This window comes from Hyla sarda, unplaced genomic scaffold, assembly GCF_029499605.1.
Source record: "Hyla sarda isolate aHylSar1 unplaced genomic scaffold, aHylSar1.hap1 scaffold_753, whole genome shotgun sequence".
NCBI lineage: Eukaryota > Metazoa > Chordata > Amphibia > Anura > Hylidae > Hyla > Hyla sarda.
The window spans coordinates 53,230-72,160 of record NW_026610777.1 but is presented as its reverse complement, the minus strand read 5'-3'; the positions used below and the strand labels follow the sequence as shown (position 1 = coordinate 72,160).

At 49.6% G+C, this 18,931-nt stretch overlaps 2 protein-coding genes across 3 annotated transcripts in view; both read left to right on the top strand.

The window, feature by feature from the left end:
* GNMT (glycine N-methyltransferase) overlaps positions 1–18,931 on the top strand; it is a 52,074-nt gene that overhangs the window by 27,004 nt on the left and 6,139 nt on the right. For both annotated transcript variants that reach the window (XM_056554498.1, XM_056554497.1), the window contains exon 4: positions 2,500–2,613. In XM_056554498.1, coding sequence (XP_056410473.1) covers positions 2,500–2,613 — 114 coding nt within the window. The remainder of the gene's footprint in view (positions 1–2,499; positions 2,614–18,931) is intronic.
* Positions 6,047–8,008, top strand: LOC130345550 (collagen alpha-1(I) chain-like). The gene is made up of 2 exons (XM_056554496.1): positions 6,047–6,956; positions 7,003–8,008. The coding sequence occupies exons 1-2, from the start codon at positions 6,053–6,055 to the stop codon at positions 7,014–7,016; spliced, it is 918 nt and encodes a 305-aa protein (XP_056410471.1). The 5' UTR covers positions 6,047–6,052; the 3' UTR covers positions 7,017–8,008.

Sequence of the window (18,931 nt, the reverse complement as noted above, 5' to 3'; positions counted from 1 at the left end):
CAGCGTGTCTGTGTAACACACAGACACGCAGTCCGTCCTCTCTCTGCAGTGTTTATGGCATGAAATGAGCAGCCACTAGATGGCTGCCGATTATGTAGGGCTGTGACATAGGGGTCAATGAATGCTGATAGACTGCAACCCGCATGTGATTCAGGGTCATCCCACCTACCTCACTTTCCGCCTTGCCTTTCCGCCTTCCCAGCATCCCCTGCCCCATGTAATGACATGTGGATGTGCCATTTTAGGTGTACTTAGGTGGAGCCTGTAACGCTGTAAAATGAGTTTAATGAAGCGATTTGCGCAACAGAATCGCGGCAATATTCGCATTCGTTGCAAATCGAATATTTCATGAAATTCATAACAAATTCGGGTTCGTCAGCTTCGATTCGCTCATCTCTAATCATGGTGGGGACAGCATCATGTCTGGGGGAAACCAGGTACTGCCCATCACCTGCCCAATACCATCCCTACAGTGATCATGGTGGGGGCAGCATCATGTCTGGGGGAAACCAGGCACTGCCCAATACCATCCCTACAGTGATCATGGTGGGGGCAGCATGATGTCTGGGGGAAACCAGGTACTGCCCATCACCTGCCCAAATCCATCCCTACAGTGATCATGGTGGGTGCAGCATCATGTCTGAGGGAAACCAGGTACTGCCCATCACCTGCCCAATACCATCCCTACAGTGATCATGGTGGAGGCAGCATCATGTCTGGGGGAAACCAGGCACTGCCCAATACCATCCCTACAGTGATCATGGTGGGGGCAGCATGATGTCTGGGGGAAACCAGGTACTGCCCATCACCTGCCCAAATCCATCCCTACAGTGATCATGGTGTGTGCAGCATCATGTCTGGAGCAAGCCAGGCACTGCCCATCACCTGCCTAATACCATCCCCACAGCGAAGTATGGTGGGGCAGCATCCTGTCTAGAGGCAACCAGGCACTGCCCATCACCTGCCCAATACCATCCCTACAGTGATCATGGTGGGGCAGCATCCTGTCTAGAGGCAACCAGGCACTGCCCATCACCTGCCCAATACCATCCCTACAGTGATCATGGTGGGGCAGCATCCTGTCTAGAGGCAACCAGGCACTGCCCATCACCTGCCCAATACCATCCCTACAATGATCATGGTGGGGGCAGCATCATGTCTGGAGAAAACCAGGCACTGCCCATCACCTGCCCAATACCATCCCTAAAGTGATTATGGTGGGGGCAGCATCATTTCTGGGGGAAACCAGGTACTGCCCATCACCTGCCCAATACCATTCCTACAGTGATTATGGTGGGGGCAGCATCATGTCTGGGGGAAACCAGGTAATGCCCATCACCTGCCCAATACCATCCCTACAGATGGAAGGATGAGTGATTGATCTTATAAGAGATGTGGTAAGGGGTCAAGACACATAAGCAGCTTAGGGACAACTTTGTGAATGGCCGAGCCAGAGCCCGAACCCAAAAGGACATCTTTGGAGACACTTGAAATGGCTTTCACCAATGGTCTCCATGCAACCTGAGAGCTTGTGGGGATCTGCAGAAAAGAATGGTAGAAAATCCCCAAATCCAGGTGTGTAAACCTTGTGGCCTCATCCCCAAGATGACTGGAATCACTGCCAAAGGGGCTATATGTAATCCTGAGTAAAGGGTATGAATACGTATGTCACATTTAATAGTAAAGGGTATGAATACGTATGTAGCATTTTATAGTAAAGGGTATGAATATTTATGTCACATTTCATAGCAAAGGGTATGATGAGTTATGTCACTGCAAGATTATAGTTTTTCCTTTTCAATAAATTAGTAAAGATCTGTAACATTCTATTATCACTTTGCCATTATGGAGTATTGGGTTCAGAATGATGAGGGGAGGGGTCATACCGATCGGATGATGAGTGATGGATCTTATAAGAGATGTGCGGAGTGGTCATACTGATGGGATGATGAGTGATGGATCTTATAAGAGATGTGGGGAGGGGCCATACTGATGGGATGGTAAGTGAGGGATCTTATTAGTTATGGGGAGGGGTCATACTGATGGGATGATGAGTGATGGATCTTATAAGAGATGTGGGGAGGGGTCATACTGATGGGATGATGAGTGATGGATCTTATAAGAGATGTGGGGAGTGGTCATACTGATGGGATGATGAGTGATGGATCTTATGTGGGGAGGGGTCATACGATGGGATGAGGGATGGATCTTATAAGAGATGTGGGGAGGGGTCATACTGATGGGATGGTAAGTGATGGATCTTATAAGAGATGTGGGGAGGGGCCATACTGATGGGATGGTAAGTGATGGATCTTATAAGTTATGGGGAGGGGTCATACTGATGAAATAATGAGTGATGTATCTTATGTGGGGAGGGGTCATACTGATGGAATGATGAGTGATGGATCTTATGTGGGGAGGGGTCATACTGATGGGATGAGTGATGGATCTTATGTGGGGAGGGGTCTGTCTCCTCTGATAATCCTCTGTCTCTTGCAGTCATTGAGGAAGGTAACTGGCTCTCTCTGGATCAGGAAATCTCTCGCCCTGGAAATGGATTTGATGCTGTCATTTGCCTGGGGAATTCATTTGCACATCTACCAGATTTTAAAGGTAAGAATAGTTTAGGGTGTGGAGACCTGGTTCCTATAATGTCAGGGGGCTTCCTGCCAGTAGTTCTATAGTAGCCATTAAATGCTATAATACAGTGACAGGACCCCGGTAAGGCCTAAGCTACCGTAAAAGCTGAGCATGAGACTTGTCATATGGCTGGGCCTTGTGGTGCCTCAGGCTTAAGGGTTTCACAAGTTCCCATGGATCACCACCAGTGATGAGGGGGCTGCACAGTAAAGAGTGACAGTAACCCTGGAGCACATTGTGGTAGAGTATCCGTCTGATAGTGATTGGTGGCCCTTGATGTTGTAAAGTGCAGGACAAGCCAAAACACTGGAATACAACAACAGGATAGGGGGTAAGTGTAGCCAAGCCTCATTCCATAGATCACAGGGGGGGGGGAGGGGCAGAGCCCCTACGATCTCCAGAATGGGGCCCTGCTACTCACCTGTCATCAGAGCAGAGCAGCCCCCACCCTCAGGGACATGCGGGAGTGATGACCACTCAGCCAATCACTATTCTGGAGATCACTGGGGGTGATAGCGGTCAGACCCCTGTGATCAGACACTTATTTCTCATCCTGTGTATAGAAGATAAATTTAAGTTACCATGAGTACCCCTTTAAGGCGCAGAATGCGCTGTGGGAAAGGGTCAAATAATGTATGTTTCTTCATAAGAGATACTTTATAGACTTTTGTCTAATACTTTATCAAAAATATGCACACCTACTGAAAGGGAACAGTTGGTGCATTTTTATCAGCAAATAAGTGAATATATGGCAAGGTTAACCCTGTAGGGTATGTGCTCTCAAACATTAGACACAATAGATTCACAAGTGCCAAAACTTATATTGGGTACTGGTCTTTGCCACACAGAAGTAGGGGCTGAATGCAAGAGTTCATGGTGATCCCAGACACATATCTTAAACTTAGTTGCTAAAACAAAACATGGAAAACGCAATACCAACATGGTAACTGTAAACAAATAACCATTATAGACTGTAAGCTCTTGTGACCAGGGACCTCACTCCTCTTGAATAATTAGTGTGCAATATTGTAACGTCTTATAATTGTCTCTATTTGTACCCTCAGAATTGTAAAGTGCTGCAGAATTTTTTGGCAATATATAAATAGAAAAGGGTACTACTTGGCTCAATTATGGGGCCGCATGTAACACTCCAAGCCCAGAGGGACGAGGATGGTAACACCTTCCTGGTTTTTGGGACTGAAGTTTTCGATCATCTGGGGCCTGAAGTCTGATGTTGGATGTAGTTGCTGGTACGGAGGTGTCTTGTTAGCCAGATGAGATGTAAATGTTGAAGGGAAAGTGGAAGAGACATCAGAGCAGCCTTCTGAGCCCCTATAGGGTTGCATATCTTACCTGTCCTCTTCCCAGTTAGTAGACTTAGTTTATATGGCCATTGTTTAGGACTTTAGGGTCTTTTCACAGCTGTAGCCCATCGCCTCGTTTCATCCAGCACAAGGGTATACTCGACAATCTCCTAGTTGAAGATTGGGCACTTGGTTGGATGATAGTCCTTTTTAACTACTCACCTATTAACCCGCATTTCCTCTCTGGTGAAAATATCTTGTTGAAGGCCGAATGCTCTCACCTTGTCAAACTTAAAGAGTACCTGTCACCAAACTAAACTTTAAAAATATTGTTCTTTATGTAATTATAAGACACTTTGCTATTTATTTGATGTTAAAATTCTCAACCTTTAAATGTTTTTAATGTGATTGAAAAAATGGCCACTAGGTGGCTCTGTTCTGTTCCCTGCCGCAAGTCACACAGTTAGTTTGGTCTCCTCCGGGCCTGGCAGGAGACCAAACTCAGGAAGTGCGCGCGGGGCATGGCGAGGCACAGCTCTCATAGGCTTCAGTGACATTGCGTCTGCTGGGGAATGCCCACTTTCTCCTGCCGGGAGCTTACACAGTGTAAGAAGGGTGAAAGGTATGATACAGAGCTTTTTAACGCTTGGAAAAAAATTTAAGGGCAGTTAGGGACTATAATCTGAGTTAGTTTAGAAAATATGGTTTGATGACAGGTAACTCTTTAAAGGAGAACTCCGATGGGGAAAAAAAAGTTTTCAAATCAACTGGTGCCATAATGTTAAACAGATTCGTAAATTATTTCTATCAAAAATTCTTAACCCTTCTAGTACTTATCAGCTGCTGTATGCTACAGATAGACTTCAGAGAAATTTGTGAAATTCTTACCAGTCTGACCACAGTGCTCTCTGCTGACACCTCTGTCCGTGTCAGGAACTGTCCTGAGCAGGAGAGGATTTCTATGGGGATTTGCTTCTAATTTGAACAGTTCCTGACATGGACAGAAGTGTCAGCAGAGAGCACATCCTGTGGTTTCAGTGTGTGCAGCTGTCGGGTGTGGCTCCATTTGCTCTCCAGACTTCCAGGCAGAGAAGCAGGTTTTTACATCGGGCTTTCCCAGGAGCGTGGCAGGCTCCTTGGGAGGGCTTTCCTGCATGGAGCCTCGGGCTTCTACCTCTCATTCCCGGCTGGCGAGAGGGGGGAAGAAAGTGTCTACAGCCGGATTCAAGGTCGGGGTGAGACGTTCCAGCAGGGCCCGCAGAAATGTGGAGCCCACTCCCCTGACCGGATCAGAGGGACATAAGGCATCAGCAAAGACCAGCGGTCCTTCTGTTACCCCGGAACCCCAGCAATGGGGGGCACGGGGACCAAGGGAGTCATTGGCGACATATGGCTCAAGGATACAAGCAAAGATTGCGGAGTACGAAGAGCTGGGCAGGAAGCTGAGGAGTCTGAGAGAGGACCTGAGATTTGCCCGCTACCAGGCTGACCAGGGCCCTACAGGTAAGAGGCAGAAGTTCACTGCCCAGGTGCGGGCTCTGAAGATAGAGGTGGCGGAGGTGGAGGAGGCCAAAAGAAAAATCTCTGAGGGGGCAGGATTCCTAAAAGAAAAACTGGTTAATGAGGAGAGATTCAAGGAAAGGAAGTATGGTGCATGCTGCCCTCAGGAGAGCAGTGAGGAGGAAGGAGGGGAGGAAGATGGCGGAGAGTCGGCTGTGGGAAGTGAAATGGATGCCACCCCTAGTGTGTGTGAGCCCCAGCCCCCCCAAGATAGCTACCCTGAGCCAGCCCAGGTGGCGCTACCCTCCAGTGATGGGGAGACAGAGGAGAGCGGTGAGGAGGAGCTGGCCAGTGGGGGTTTGCTGCAAGCCATTATACAGCAGGAGTCCCCTACCCGTATGGAGGATTTTACCTTTGGTGAGGATCTCGGTAAAGATGATCTAGTAAAGAAAAGGAAGAAAAGGCAGAAGGTTCAGGAGACTGTGACTTATGTGTTTCGTCCTTTCCAGCAGTCTGGGCCAGCTGTAAAGTTGGTTCAGACTGCTGGGCCCCCCAAACTGCCAGTCCCCGTTTCTGTGGTAAAGCGGGGCCAGAAAGGGGGGTACAGCATGGCGTCCAAGACGGCAGAGGACGCTATAGAGCCAGCAAGTCCTATTGGGCTTAAGGTGAGCAGCCCTGGTGCTGCGGGAGCGCCCCAGGGTGGCGGGGGGCGTGTCCAGGCACCAGGGGCAAGCTATGCTACTGTTTGCTTGGGGAGCGGTTCCCCAGGTGTTGCTGGCACTGAGGGGCACTTCCCTGTGAGGGGGGGGAGTGTCCAGATAAGTGATATGTCTGTGTGCTTGGGGGGCGGTCCCCCGAGTGCCGTGGACATTACCGGCGCTGCAGGGCACTCCTCTGTGAGGGGGGGGAGTGTCCGGGCATCGGGAGTGGAAAACGGTCGGTCTGTGTGTTCTGTGGGTGCTGCGGGGCACTCTCCTGTGAGGGGGGGGAGTGTCCGAGTGCCAGTGCCAGCCTCAGAGCCCGTGCAGTCGGGAAGACATGGTGATGGCGTTGTGGGAGGAGCTGGGGTGCGCTCGGAGGGGCAGCCCCAGGCTCAGGCAGTAACATCGCCCATGGAGGAGGAGCCATCAGAGTCGACCCCAGCAACAGCAAAGCCAGCGAAAAAGACTCTGTTAAAACCGGCAGTACTACAAGTCCCAGCCAGCCCAGGATATGTTAGGCACAACGCGAGTGTAGGGGGTGAGGATGATGGGTGTGGTAGTGTTGTGAATGAGAAGAGTGCATGTGGGAGTGTTAGTGGAGTGAATAATGGTGGGAGTAGTGGTGGTATGAATACAAAGTCTGGTATGGATGATGAGAATTGTGGTGTGAATGTTGGTGGGTGTAGTGGTGTGAATGGTGGTCCTGGGTCTGAGTCTGGGTCTGGTTCGGCTGCCCCCCCGGTAGTGACTGCTCCTAGGAGCTATGCTCATGTCGCTGCCGGGGGGTCCCCCTCTCCATCCGGCCCCGGGGGTCACTTGCAGCAGCGCCTCCTGGAGGCTCTACGTAGGGGTGACAGGTCAATCGAGGTAGAGGGAAGGGGTGAGGTCGACCTGTCTTTCTGGATAGAGAGGCACGGTTTGGGGGCATTCCGAGAGCAGAATGGGGAGGTGGTCTGGTCCCTCCCGACACCCGGGCAGGACAATAACCGTAGGAACGTGGTCCGTCTGATTTGGAGGGGCAAGGATGTGTGCCCGCCTCGCGCTAAAGTGGTTGAGCTCCTCCTCCAGATGGAATTCAGGGCGAATGACATCTTTGCTCTGATTCACCCCTATGGTTCGTCTGAGTTTGATGTCAGTTTCGTTCGGCCGGAGGGTCTTGAACTCTTCTGGTCGAACTACGAAGTGGCAAAAAACGAGCCCGGCTGGCGGGAGTTCGCCGTAAAGGCGATTTCCCGTCAGAATGCTGTCAAGAAGGTGACCGTTTTGACCCGTAACGAGTCACTTTCTTGTTATGATATCATGACCTGGCTCGGACGGTATGGGGATGTGACGGACATGCCCAAGAAAAACTTGGATGAGCACGGGATCTGGTCCGGGGCCTGGACGTTTTCCGTCAAACTCAAGCGTTCAGGGAGTACGGTTGCCCACATTCCGTCAGCCGCCTTCCTTGGACGTGATAGGATCCAGGTCTTCTACCAGGGGCAGCCTAAGGTCTGTCACAGGTGTGGCAGCCCCACCCACTTTAGCGCAGCCTGTACTGTGCAGGTCTGCGCTTTGTGTGGTGGGGTGGGTCATCTGGCCGCATCCTGTCGGCAGATCCGGTGCCACCTGTGTGGTGTCCTCGGACACCCTTTCAGCCGTTGTCCTAGCGCCTTCGCCCATGCGGCGGCCGCTCCAGCTGAGGAGAGCTGTGACGTTGCCTCGGCTGGGGAGGGTACGGGCAGGGATGGGGGCGCAACAGGGCTAGTGAGGAGGAAAAAGGGCCCTGCCAAACTAAGGCGGGAGGAAAATCGTAGAAGGAGTAGGGAGCTGGAGAGTGCCCAGGTGGCGGGGGTAGCTTCAGTCCCTGCTCCTGAAGCTGGCCCTGTAACTGCTGAAGCCCTGGTGGAGAATGTGCTGGATGAGGAGATCAGGAGACTTTACAGAGAGGAAAGCAATATGGCCGACCCTTCCGATTCCTCCCACTATGAAAGTGTGGATGAGGAAAGTGGGGTGAGGCCCAAAAAGAAAGAAAAGGGCAAAAGGAAAGGGAGAAAGAAGAGGTCAGAGCCCTCTGAAGCTCCTGGTACTACGGGCCAGGTCCAAAGCGGAAGCCTGGCTGCCCCCCCTCTGATTGACCTGTCAAACCGGTACCTCGTCCTCGATACCATCTCCTCCCCCTCCTTGGAGGGGGAAGGTGAGGGCGGGGTGCCTCGGGAGAAAGAGCCTCTGGGGGGAACTGGGCCCTGTCCTGTCGAGGCACCTTCCTCAGAGGGCAGGGCTAGACCGGGGCCGGACGGACACGGGGACCTTATGGACCAATCGGAGTCTAAAAAAAGATGTAAGAGTGGTCCTGCCCTTTCGTCGTCTTCGGGGGATGAGGGGGCTAAAAAGAAGGGGAAAAAGAAATAAATGGTGAGGCCATCTAATTCAATCACCCTGTATGGCGGCACTCACCCCATTGACGCTGGCATCTATTAATTGTGCCAGCATAAAGTCGGATACGGCTAGATTTGCAGCCTTTGATTTTCTCGGCCGTGTTGAAGCCGACATTTTGTATCTGCAGGAGACCAGGTTGTCAGATCTAGCCTCCCTGGTAAAAGCCAGGAGAGAGTGGAGGCGCGGCCCCTCCCACTGGTCTCTTGCGGCTGAGTCGTATAGTGGGGTGGCGGTCCTTTTTACCGCTCCTGTTGAATGCCGACGGGTTATTGAATTAGAAATGGGGAGGTGCCTGATCTTAGATGTCTTCATGAAGGGACAAGAGCTCCGACTCATTAACATCTACGCCCCGCAAACTAAGCGGGGCCGTAAAGATCTCTTTATGAGGATTAAGCCCTTTCTTTTTACGAGTCGGCAGGTGATCTTTGGAGGGGACTTCAATAATGTCACGAGGTCCCAAGATAGGAGAGGCTCCAATGGTCCGCTGACTTGCGATAGTGTGGCACTGATTAGCATAACTAGAGAAGCTCGCCTAGAGGATGCCCACATCCGGAGCCCCTCGGGCCACGCGGGTTTCACCTATCATCAAGGTAGTCGCAGGTCTAGAATAGATAGGTTTTATTTGAAGGAGGAAGCCGTCTCTTCCGCAGTGTCCGTGGTTGAGGTGGAGTTCTCCGATCACTGTATGATTTTGTTTTCCCTGAATGTTTCAGAGACCCCCCGGATGGGAAAAGGTTATTGGAAGCTGAATTCGTCCCTCCTGGAGGAAGCGGAGGTAAGACAGTCCTTTGAGGATTTTCTTCAGAGTCAGGTACCTTTACTGGACCTTTGTAGTAGTAAGTCAGAGTGGTGGGAGATATTCAAGAAGCGGGTTGCGGGGTTCTTCCGCCAGCTCTCGAGCCTCAGGTCCCTGAACAGGTATCGCTTGTATCAGGGTCTGAGGAGGAAACTCGAGCTTCTCGTCTCGACTGGAGGTAGCCGAGAGGATATCTCCAGAGTGAAGTCCTTGCTGATGAGGTGTCAGTACGATAGGCACGCATCTTTGGTTTTTGAGAGGGATTTCGGGAAGTACCGCTCGCCCGACCCTTACAGAAACTGTAAGATGTCAGTGAGTAGTAAAGTCATTTCAGGACTGATTGATAGTACGGGATCTCTGAATCGGTCCAGATCAGGGATCTTGGAGGTCGTCAGATCCTTCTACTCGCACCTCTTGGGAAGGAAGGATCTAGATCGAGACAGGATGTCGGCTTTCCTGGCTGAAACCATTCCTGAGCCAGGGGTAGACCCCTCTCTTGTTGTTTTGGCAGAAGAAATCAGGGAAGAGGAAGTGAGACTGGCGATCGAGGGGCTTGCCCCTAAGAAGTCGCCAGGTCCGGATGGCTTAACATCCGAGTGGTACAGGACCTTTAAGGAGTCTTTAGCTCCCCTCTTGACTGAGGTATTCAATGAGTGTCTCTCCTCGGGCACTCTGCCGAAGTCAATGAGGAGGTCAGCCCTGATTCTTCTCTCAAAGGGTAAAGATCCCAGCCGAATTGAGAATTGGAGGCCCATAGCTCTTCTCAATACGGACAGGAAGCTTCTGGCCAAGATACTGTTTAATCGGCTGGTGAAGTTTGCACCCCGGCTCCTTTCGGGGACTCAGCACTGCTCTGTTCCAGGCCGAAGCACCTTAAGTGCTGTCCTTGGTGTCAGGGAGGCAGTGGAGCGGAGTAGTGCGGGTTTCTGGAAGGGGTACTTGCTGTCCCTGGATCAGGCCAAGGCGTTTGATCGGGTGAACCACGAGTACCTCTGGTCCGTCCTCCTGAGATATGGCTTACCGAGTACTTTTGTTAATTGGCTTAAGATCTTGTATGCAGGGGCAGAGAGTTTCCCGCTGGTGAACGGTTGGTCTGGCCGCTCTTTTGAGGTGGGGTCCGGAGTCCGTCAGGGTTGTCCTTTGAGCCCGCTTTTATACGTGTTTGCAATCGATCCCTTCGTCCGGAGGGTAGATTGTGGGCCGTTGGCGGGAGTCGGGATGAGTCTGGCGGAGCTGGATGTCACCCAGAGAGTGGTGGCGTACGCTGACGATGTCACTATTTTCGTCTCCTCACAGGAGGAGGTCGATGTGGTGATGTCGGAGGTGGACCGCTACTCGGAGGCATCCGGGTCTAAGATCAACCGGGATAAGTGTGAGAGTCTCTGGCTGGGAGGGGGGGATCCCACGTTTGATCTCCCGGACACCCTTCCAGGGCCCCAAGAATCAGCAAAAGTCTTAGGCATCACATTCGGCCAGGATGATTATCCCACCAAAAACTGGGATGGTAAGCTCCAGGATGCCGCTCAGAAGGTGGACCAATGGAAGGGTTGGTCTATGACCCTCAGGGAAAGGGTACACCTGATCAAATCGTACCTGCTCCCCTTGTTTATCTATCTGGGCAGCGTATGTATCTTGCCAGAGGCTTACTACACTAGGATCTACAGCCTGTTTTTCCAACTGTTATGGGGGAACAGGATGAACCTAGTCAGGAGGGAGGTTACGTACCACACGAGGAGACTAGGGGGTTTATCTATGGTAAACCCTGTGGTGTTCTTTATGAACACCTTCTTGAAAGCTAACATCGCAAACCTCTGGAAAGAGAGGGCTCCTCCGTGGGTACTCTCCTGCAGGGAATGGTTTCGGCCTTTCTTCCAGGAATGGGAGAGAGGAGGGCGAGTGAAGGACCTCCGCACGCCCCATGGATATCTTCCGGCTTATGCTACCCCGACTCTGAAGGCGATACGTCGGTGGGGTCTGGGAGTGTGGGAGATCAGGACCCAGTCAAGGCAGTTCCTTGACAAACGGGTTCTGTTGACCCATTTCCAGAAGCCTCTGGCGCTCAGGGACTGCCCAGGTCGGGATCTGAGGGTGGGGTTGTACCTTTTAAACATGAAAAGGATCCCCCAGAAGTTTTGGGACTTGGCCTGGCGCTGCTTTCAGGGGAAGCTATATGTAAGGGACAACCTGAAGTGCAGGAACTCTGATGACCGGGGATGTCCCCGAGAAGAGTGCGGGGACACGCTGGAAAGCATGGACCACTTCCTGCTTCATTGTCCCTTTAATATAGGGGTTTACAACAGGGTGGGCGCTTCCATCGGCTGGAGTCAACTTGCCGGCCTAACCTATCCGGAGTGGGCTTATGGGGCATTCAGGAACCTGGGTGGCCGAGATCGGGGCACTTTATTCTTAGTTAGTTTAGTGGTTAGGTACTACACGTGGAACGCACGGTGTTTAGTGTCGACCCAACAGAAAATCCTCTCCGAGGTGGAGGTCTGTAGGAACATCACCGGTGACCTCGGGAAGATCAGGTCTTTGGAGTATGGCAGTCTTGGTACCAGTAGGGCTTCTCTCCTGTGGAGAGGTTTTTCTTTTGATGTGCCCTAGGTGCTAGACCTTTTTAGGTAGAGTACCTTTATTTTGGTTAGGGGCAGTGTTATAGGGATAGTGATAGGGTGAGAGCAGGGTCAGTTTTAATGGAGGGATAGAATTAGGGAAAATTGTAGGGGGGAGTTAGGGAAAGAGTTTAAAATTATTTTGATGTATCAAGTCTGCCATCCTTCTTCCTGGTGGTGGGCTAATGCATGCACACGCTAGCTTTTTGTTTTGTTTTAAGCTGATATGGTATGAAGGGCTTACAGGCGACCAAACTTGGGCCAAAGGTAGCTTTGGTTTAGTGTGTATATGTTAGTATGTATAAGTCTGTGTGTAAGTTGGTTGGGAGGAGTGCTAGGTGGGGAGGGTGTATTTGTGGGTGGTGGTGTTTGCTTTTCTTTTGGGGACCTGACATGGGTCAGTTAGGGACAGGACTTTGTGTACGAACGGTATGGACTCTGACCCATGTGCAGGAGGGGTGGTGTGGGAGAGGGTACAGTTTTAGTGTAGGGATTTTGGTAGGGTTTTCTATTGTTTTTGTAGGTTTTCTTTAGTGTATATATATTTATTTTTAGTTAAATACTATATTATTATGTTCATGTGATTTTGTATGTATATTGTTTATATATTGTTTTCATTTTGTTTCTATATTACAGCATTACAGTAGTCATGGCAGTCGGACCAGTTATTATGTTACGTGGTTTACTTGATTTTCTCATGTTGTTACGTTGTTTATTTTATTAATATTTTTTTTTTTTTTTTTTTTGTAGCCAGGTAGTGCTAAATTTTATGTTTATGTTTATATTTTGCTAAGCCAAGTTGTGCTTTTGTATTTTAATTTTAATTTATAATTTTTTTTTTTTTTTTTTTTTTTTTGTGTTTCCCGAATATGGATGATTTTGAGTTGTAGCCAGGTAGTGCTAAATTTTATTTTCATATTTTGATAAGCCAAGCGCTATTTTTTTTTTTTTATTTATTTTTTTTTTTGTTCATTTTTGTTATGTGTGTGAGTGTGGTTCGGTTAGGTGGGTTGGCATATTTTAGGTTTTTGTAAAGCTGGGCTGGCCGGTTAGGCAGGGTTTTGTTTTTGTTCTTTGGTACCAGTGTATTTCTTATTTATGTTATAGCTGGTTAAGCTTGTTTTGTGTTTTTGTATAAGTTTTGTACTTTTATAATAAAAAAAGAGTGTCAGCAGAGAGCACTGTGGTCAGACTGGAAAGAACTTCACAATTTTCTCTGTAGTATACAGCAGCTGATAAGTACTGGAAGGCTTCAGATTTTAAAATAGAAGTAATTTACAAATCTGTTTAACTTTATAGCACCAGTTGATTTGAAAACATTTGTTTTCCACTTGTTTCCACCGGAGTTCCCCTTTAAGTATAGGAGCCAGCACTAAGTGAAGCATTTTTCTATACCTTCTTTTGTGTGCTGGTGATGATGTGTAGGAGCGCCAAATGTATTAAATGGTCACAGAGCATTTGATACATTTTGTGCAGGTCACATTTTCTGAAATTGATCTCTTCACATACACCAAAAAGCTAAGCTAAGTCTGGGCTGGTGTAGTTTTAGAGACTTTTCAGTGGTTTTGCGTCTTTTTGGTGCCGTTTCATAAAAAGGCGCAGTTTATAAAAGCCTTCCATATCATGTGTATTGCCAAAACCAGTGGACTGCAACTCAAAATCAGCAGAAATGTGTAAACCAAAAGGGGCAAAAAAGGCGCAAATAAACACTGTTTTCGCCTTTTTTGGACTTTTTGTAGACACAAAAAAAGTCTAAAGACGATGATAAATGTTGGCCAGTGTCTTACTGACACTCAATATACCCCATGACTTCAAGACAAAGGTAATAACATCTACCTTGGAATCTGAGACATCTATGGCCGAAGTGCTAGAAGAATTTATAATGAAAATATTAACATAATTACTTCATGTTTGACTCCCAGATGTACTTGCAGACTAAGGGGAAGGCCAATGGGGATTCACCCCAGACTTTGCTAGCCTGTGAACTGGAATTAATCCACGATGACCACCCATGGAAAGATAGGTATATAGACAACCTTCTATTCATGTGAATCCTGGTAGAAAAAACAGACATGGTCGCACAACCACAATTTTGTATTATGATCTAATTGCTTCTCAGCATAATTTCAAAAACTAACAGGTTGTTAGTATATACGTTTTGATCAAAAGGTACAAAGTCCACTCGCCACGTCAAGGCCACCTATTGAGAGTGGGTCCCTAATGTCACGATTCGGCTGGCTGGAGGTGGATCCTCTGTGCCAGAGAGGGATTGGCGTGGACCGTGTCGGTGGACCGGTTCTAAGTTGCTACTGGTATTCACCAGAGCCCGCCGCAGAGCGGGATGGTCTTGCAGCGGCGGTAGCAACCAGGTCGTATCCACCGGAAACGGCTCAACCTCTCTGACTGCTGAGATAAGCGCGGTACAAGGGAGTAGACAAGAGCAAGGTCGGACATAGCAGAAGGTCAGGGCAGGCAGCAAGGATCGCAAAGACCCGGCGCGCGCGTGCCCTAAGGAGCGGGGCCGCGCTCGCCGGGACAGCACAGACAGGGAACGGGTCTGGTAAGTGAGTCGTGATGCGCATCGCGAGCGGGCGTGTCCCGCATCGCAAATCGCATCCCGGCTGGGAACATTATCGCAGCGCACCCGGTTGGCAGGTCTGACCGGGGCGCTGCAAATAAGAGAACGCTGTGAGCGCTCCGGGGAGGATAAGATTCTTGTCCAGGATGTTGTCCTCAGGTTCCCATGATCTCTCCTCTGGGCCGCAATTCTCCCAATCAACCAAAAATAATTTTTTACCTCTGACCGTCTTGGATGCCAGAATTTCTTTCACTGAAAAAACGTCAGAGGACCCGGAAACTGGAGTGGGAGAAACAGCTTTGGGAGAGAAGCGGTTAAGGATGAGTGGTTTAAGGAGAGAGACATGGAAAGCATTGGGAATACGGAGAGAAGGAGGAAGAAGGAGTTTGTAAGAGACAGGGTTGATCTGGCACTTGATTTTGAAAGGACCAAGATAACGTGGTCCCAGTTTATAACTGGGGACACGAAAGCGGACATACTTGGCGGAGAGCCATACTTTGTCTCCGGGAGAAAAAATGGGGGGAATTCTTCTTTTCCTATCAGCATGTTTTTTCATCCGGGATGAAGCCTGTAAGAGAGAATTTTGAGTCTCTTTCCATATAGTGGAGAGGTCCCGAGTCACCTCATCAACAGCGGGCAAACCAGAGGGCATGGGAGTGGGAAGGGGGGGGAAGAGGGTGACGTCCGTACACCACGAAGAATGGGGATTTAGCGGAAGATACGGAGACTCTGAAATTGTACGAGAATTCGGCCCATGGTAGAAGATCTGCCCAGTCATCCTGGCGGGAGGAAACAAAATGTCGCAAATAGTCACCCAGAACCTGATTAATTCTTTCTACTTGCCCATTGGATTGGGGATGATAAGAATATGAGAAGTTTAATTTGATTTTGAGCTGATTACAGAGGGCCCTCCAGAATTTAGACACAAATTGAACGCCTCTATCCGAGACGATATGCGTGGGCAGCCCGTGAAGGCGAAAAATGTGTATAAATTTTTTTTCGCCAACTGAGGCGCAGAAGGAAGACCTGGAAGAGGGATAAAATGCGCCATCTTGGAGAATCGATCAACGACCACCCAAATAACTGTGTTGCCATGGGATAAAGGTAAGTCAGTAATAAAGTCCATACCAATCTGAGACCATGGTCTTTCAGGAACAGGCAGAGGATGGAGGAGACCAGCAGGCTTCTGGCGAGGGGTCTTGTCCCGGGCACAGACTGTACAAGCCCGCACGAAATCAACAACATCAGCTTCCAGGGTAGGCCACCAATAAAATCGAGAGATGAGCTGGATGGATTTTTTGATGCCAGCATGGCCTGCGAGGTGTGAGGAGTGTCCCCACTTGAGAATCCTGAGGCGCTGGCGTGGAGAGACGAAGGTCTTCCCTGGAGGAGTTTGTCTGATGGAAGCTGGAGAAGTGGAGATCAGACAGTCCGGAGGAATAATGTGTTGCGGGGAAGCTTCCACTTCAGAGGCATCCGATGAACGAGAGAGGGCATCAGCCCTAATGTTCTTGTCAGCAGGGCGAAAATGAATTTGAAAGTTAAAACGGGCCAAGAACAACGACCACCTAGCCTGGCGAGGGTTCAGCCGTTGGGCAGACTGAAGATAAGAGAGATTCTTGTGATCAGTGTATATAATAACTGGATATTTGGATCCCTCCAGCAGGTGCCTCCATTCCTCAAGCGACAATTTTATGGCCAGTAGTTCTCGATCACCAATGGAGCAGTTTTTCTACGCCGGAGAGAAGGTCCTAGAAAAGAAACCACAAGTAACAGCATGCCCGGAAGAATTTTTTTGTAGGAGTACTGCTCCAGCTCCCACCGAGGAGGCGTCTACCTCCAATGAGAAGGGTTTAGATGGATCAGGTCTGGAGAGCACGGGAGCAGAAGAAAAGGCAGTCTTGAGATGATTGAATGCGTCTTCCGCTTGAGGAGGCCAGGACTTAGGGTTGGCGTTTTTCTTGGTTAGGGCCACGATAGGAGCCACAATAGTGGAAAAGTGCGGAATAAATTGTCTGTAATAATTGGCAAACCCCAAAAAACTTTGGATAGCACTGAGTCCGGAAGGGCGTGGCCAATCCAATACGGCTGATAGTTTATCTGGGTCCATTTGAAGTCCCTGGCCAGAGACTAAGTATCCTAGGAAGGGAAGAGATTGACATTCAAAGAGACATTTTTCCATTTTGGCATATAATTGATTGTCCCGAAGTCTCTGAAGAACCATGCGGACATGCTGGCGGTGTTCGTCTAGGTTAGCAGAAAAAATCAGAATATCGTCTAGGTAAACCACAACACAGGTATATAGAAGATCACGAAAAATTTAATTTACAAAGTCTTGGAAGACGGCAGGGGCGTTGCAAAGCCCAAAGGGCATAACCAGATATTTAAAGTGTCCATCTCTGGTGTTAAATGTGGTTTTCCACTCGTCCACCTCCCTGATGCGGATGAGATAATATGCACCTCTTAAGTCCAGCTTGGTAAAGATGTGGGCGCCTCGTAGGCGGTCAAAGAGTTCCGAGATAAGAGGTAGGGGATAGCGTTTTTTTTACAGTGATTTTATTAAGTCCGCGGTAATCAATGCAAGGACGTAGGGAGCCGTCTTTTTTGGAAACGAAAAAAAATCCAGCTCCGGCAGGGGAGGAAGACTTGCGGATAAACCCCTTTTTTAAATTCTCTTGGATGTACTCCGACATGGCTTGAGTTTCCGGAGCAGACAGAGGATAGATTCTGCCCCGGGGAGTAGTACCAGGGAGGAGGTCAATAGGACAGTCATAAGGCCTGTGAGGAGGCAAAGTCTCTGCTTGTTTTTTGCAAAAAACATCAGCATAATCCAGATAGGCCTTGGGGAGACCAGATAACGGAGGAACCACAGGGTCTTGACTGACAGTACTGGGAGCAGGCTTAAGACAGTCCTTGTGGCAAGAAGTACCCCAGTTCTTGATTTCCCCGGTGGTCCAATCGAGGGTTGGGGAATGGCGTTGAAGCCACGGTAATCCAAGAAGAATTTCCGAAGTGCAGTTAGAGAGGACCAGAAATTCAATTTTTTCGTGATGGGGTCCGATGCACATTAAGAGGAGTTCCGTGCGGTAACGCACAGTACAGTCCAATCTTTCATTATTAACAGAGGCGATGTAGAGGGGTCTGGCGAGACTGGTCACCGGGATGTTGAACCTACATAGTTACATAGTTAGTACGGTCGAAAAAAGACATATGTCCATCAGGAGTTGATGAAAGAGGCCAAAATGAAATTTCCTGCAGATCCGGAATCCAAGAAGGCCATAGCAGAGAAGGAGAAGGTAGAAGAAGAAATCCGCACAGGCACAGTAAGACATGGAGAAGCAGAGTTCACATCGAGAGCTGTCTTACCTTTGTGCGGAGTCAGCGTGCGTCTTTCCTGGCGTGGAGGTCGGATAGGACAATCCTTCAAGAAATGTTCGGTACTGGCACAGTACAGGCAAAGGTTCTCCATGCGGCGTCGTGTCCTCTCTTGAGATGTCAAGCGAGACCGGTCAACTTGCATAGCCTCCACGGCGGAAGGCACAGGAACGGATTGCAGTGGACCAGAGGAGAGAGGAGCCGGGGAGAGAAACCGCCTCGTGCGAACAAAGTCCATATCCTGGCGGAGCTCCTGACGCCTTTCAGAAAAACGCATGTCAATGCGGGTGGCAAGATGAATAAGTTCATGCAGGTTAGCAGGGATTTCTTGTGCGGCCAGCACATCTTTGATGTTACTGGATAGGCCTTTTTTAAAGGTCGCGCAGAGGGCCTCGTTATTCCAGGACAATTCGGAGGCGAGAGTACGGAATTGGATGGCGTACTCGCCAACAGAAGAATTACCCTGGACCAGGTTCAGCAGGGCAGTCTCAGCAGAAGAGGCTCGGGCAGGTTCCTCAAAGACACTTCGGATCTCCGTGAAGAAAGAGTGTACAGAGGCAGTGACAGGATCATTGCGGTCCTAGAGCGGTGTGGCCCATGACAGGGCTTTCCCAGACAGAAGGCTGACTATGAAAGCCACCTTTGACCTTTTAGTTGGAAACTGGTCCGACATCATCTCCAAATGCAGGGAACATTGTGAAAGAAAACCATGGCAAAATTTAGAGTCCCCATCAAATTTGTCCGGCAAAGATAATCGGAGGCTGGATGCGGCCACTCGCTGCGGAGGAGGTGCAGGAGCTGGCGGAGGAGATGATTGTTGAAGCTGTGGTAGTAGCTGCTGTAGCATCACGGTCAGTTGAGACAGCTGGTGGCCTTGTTGCGCTATCTGTTGCGACTGCTGGGCAACCACCATGGTGAGGTCAGCGACAACTGGCAGCGGAACCTCAGCGGGATCCATGGCCGGATCTACTGTCATGATTCGGCTGGCTGGAGGTGGATCCTCTGTG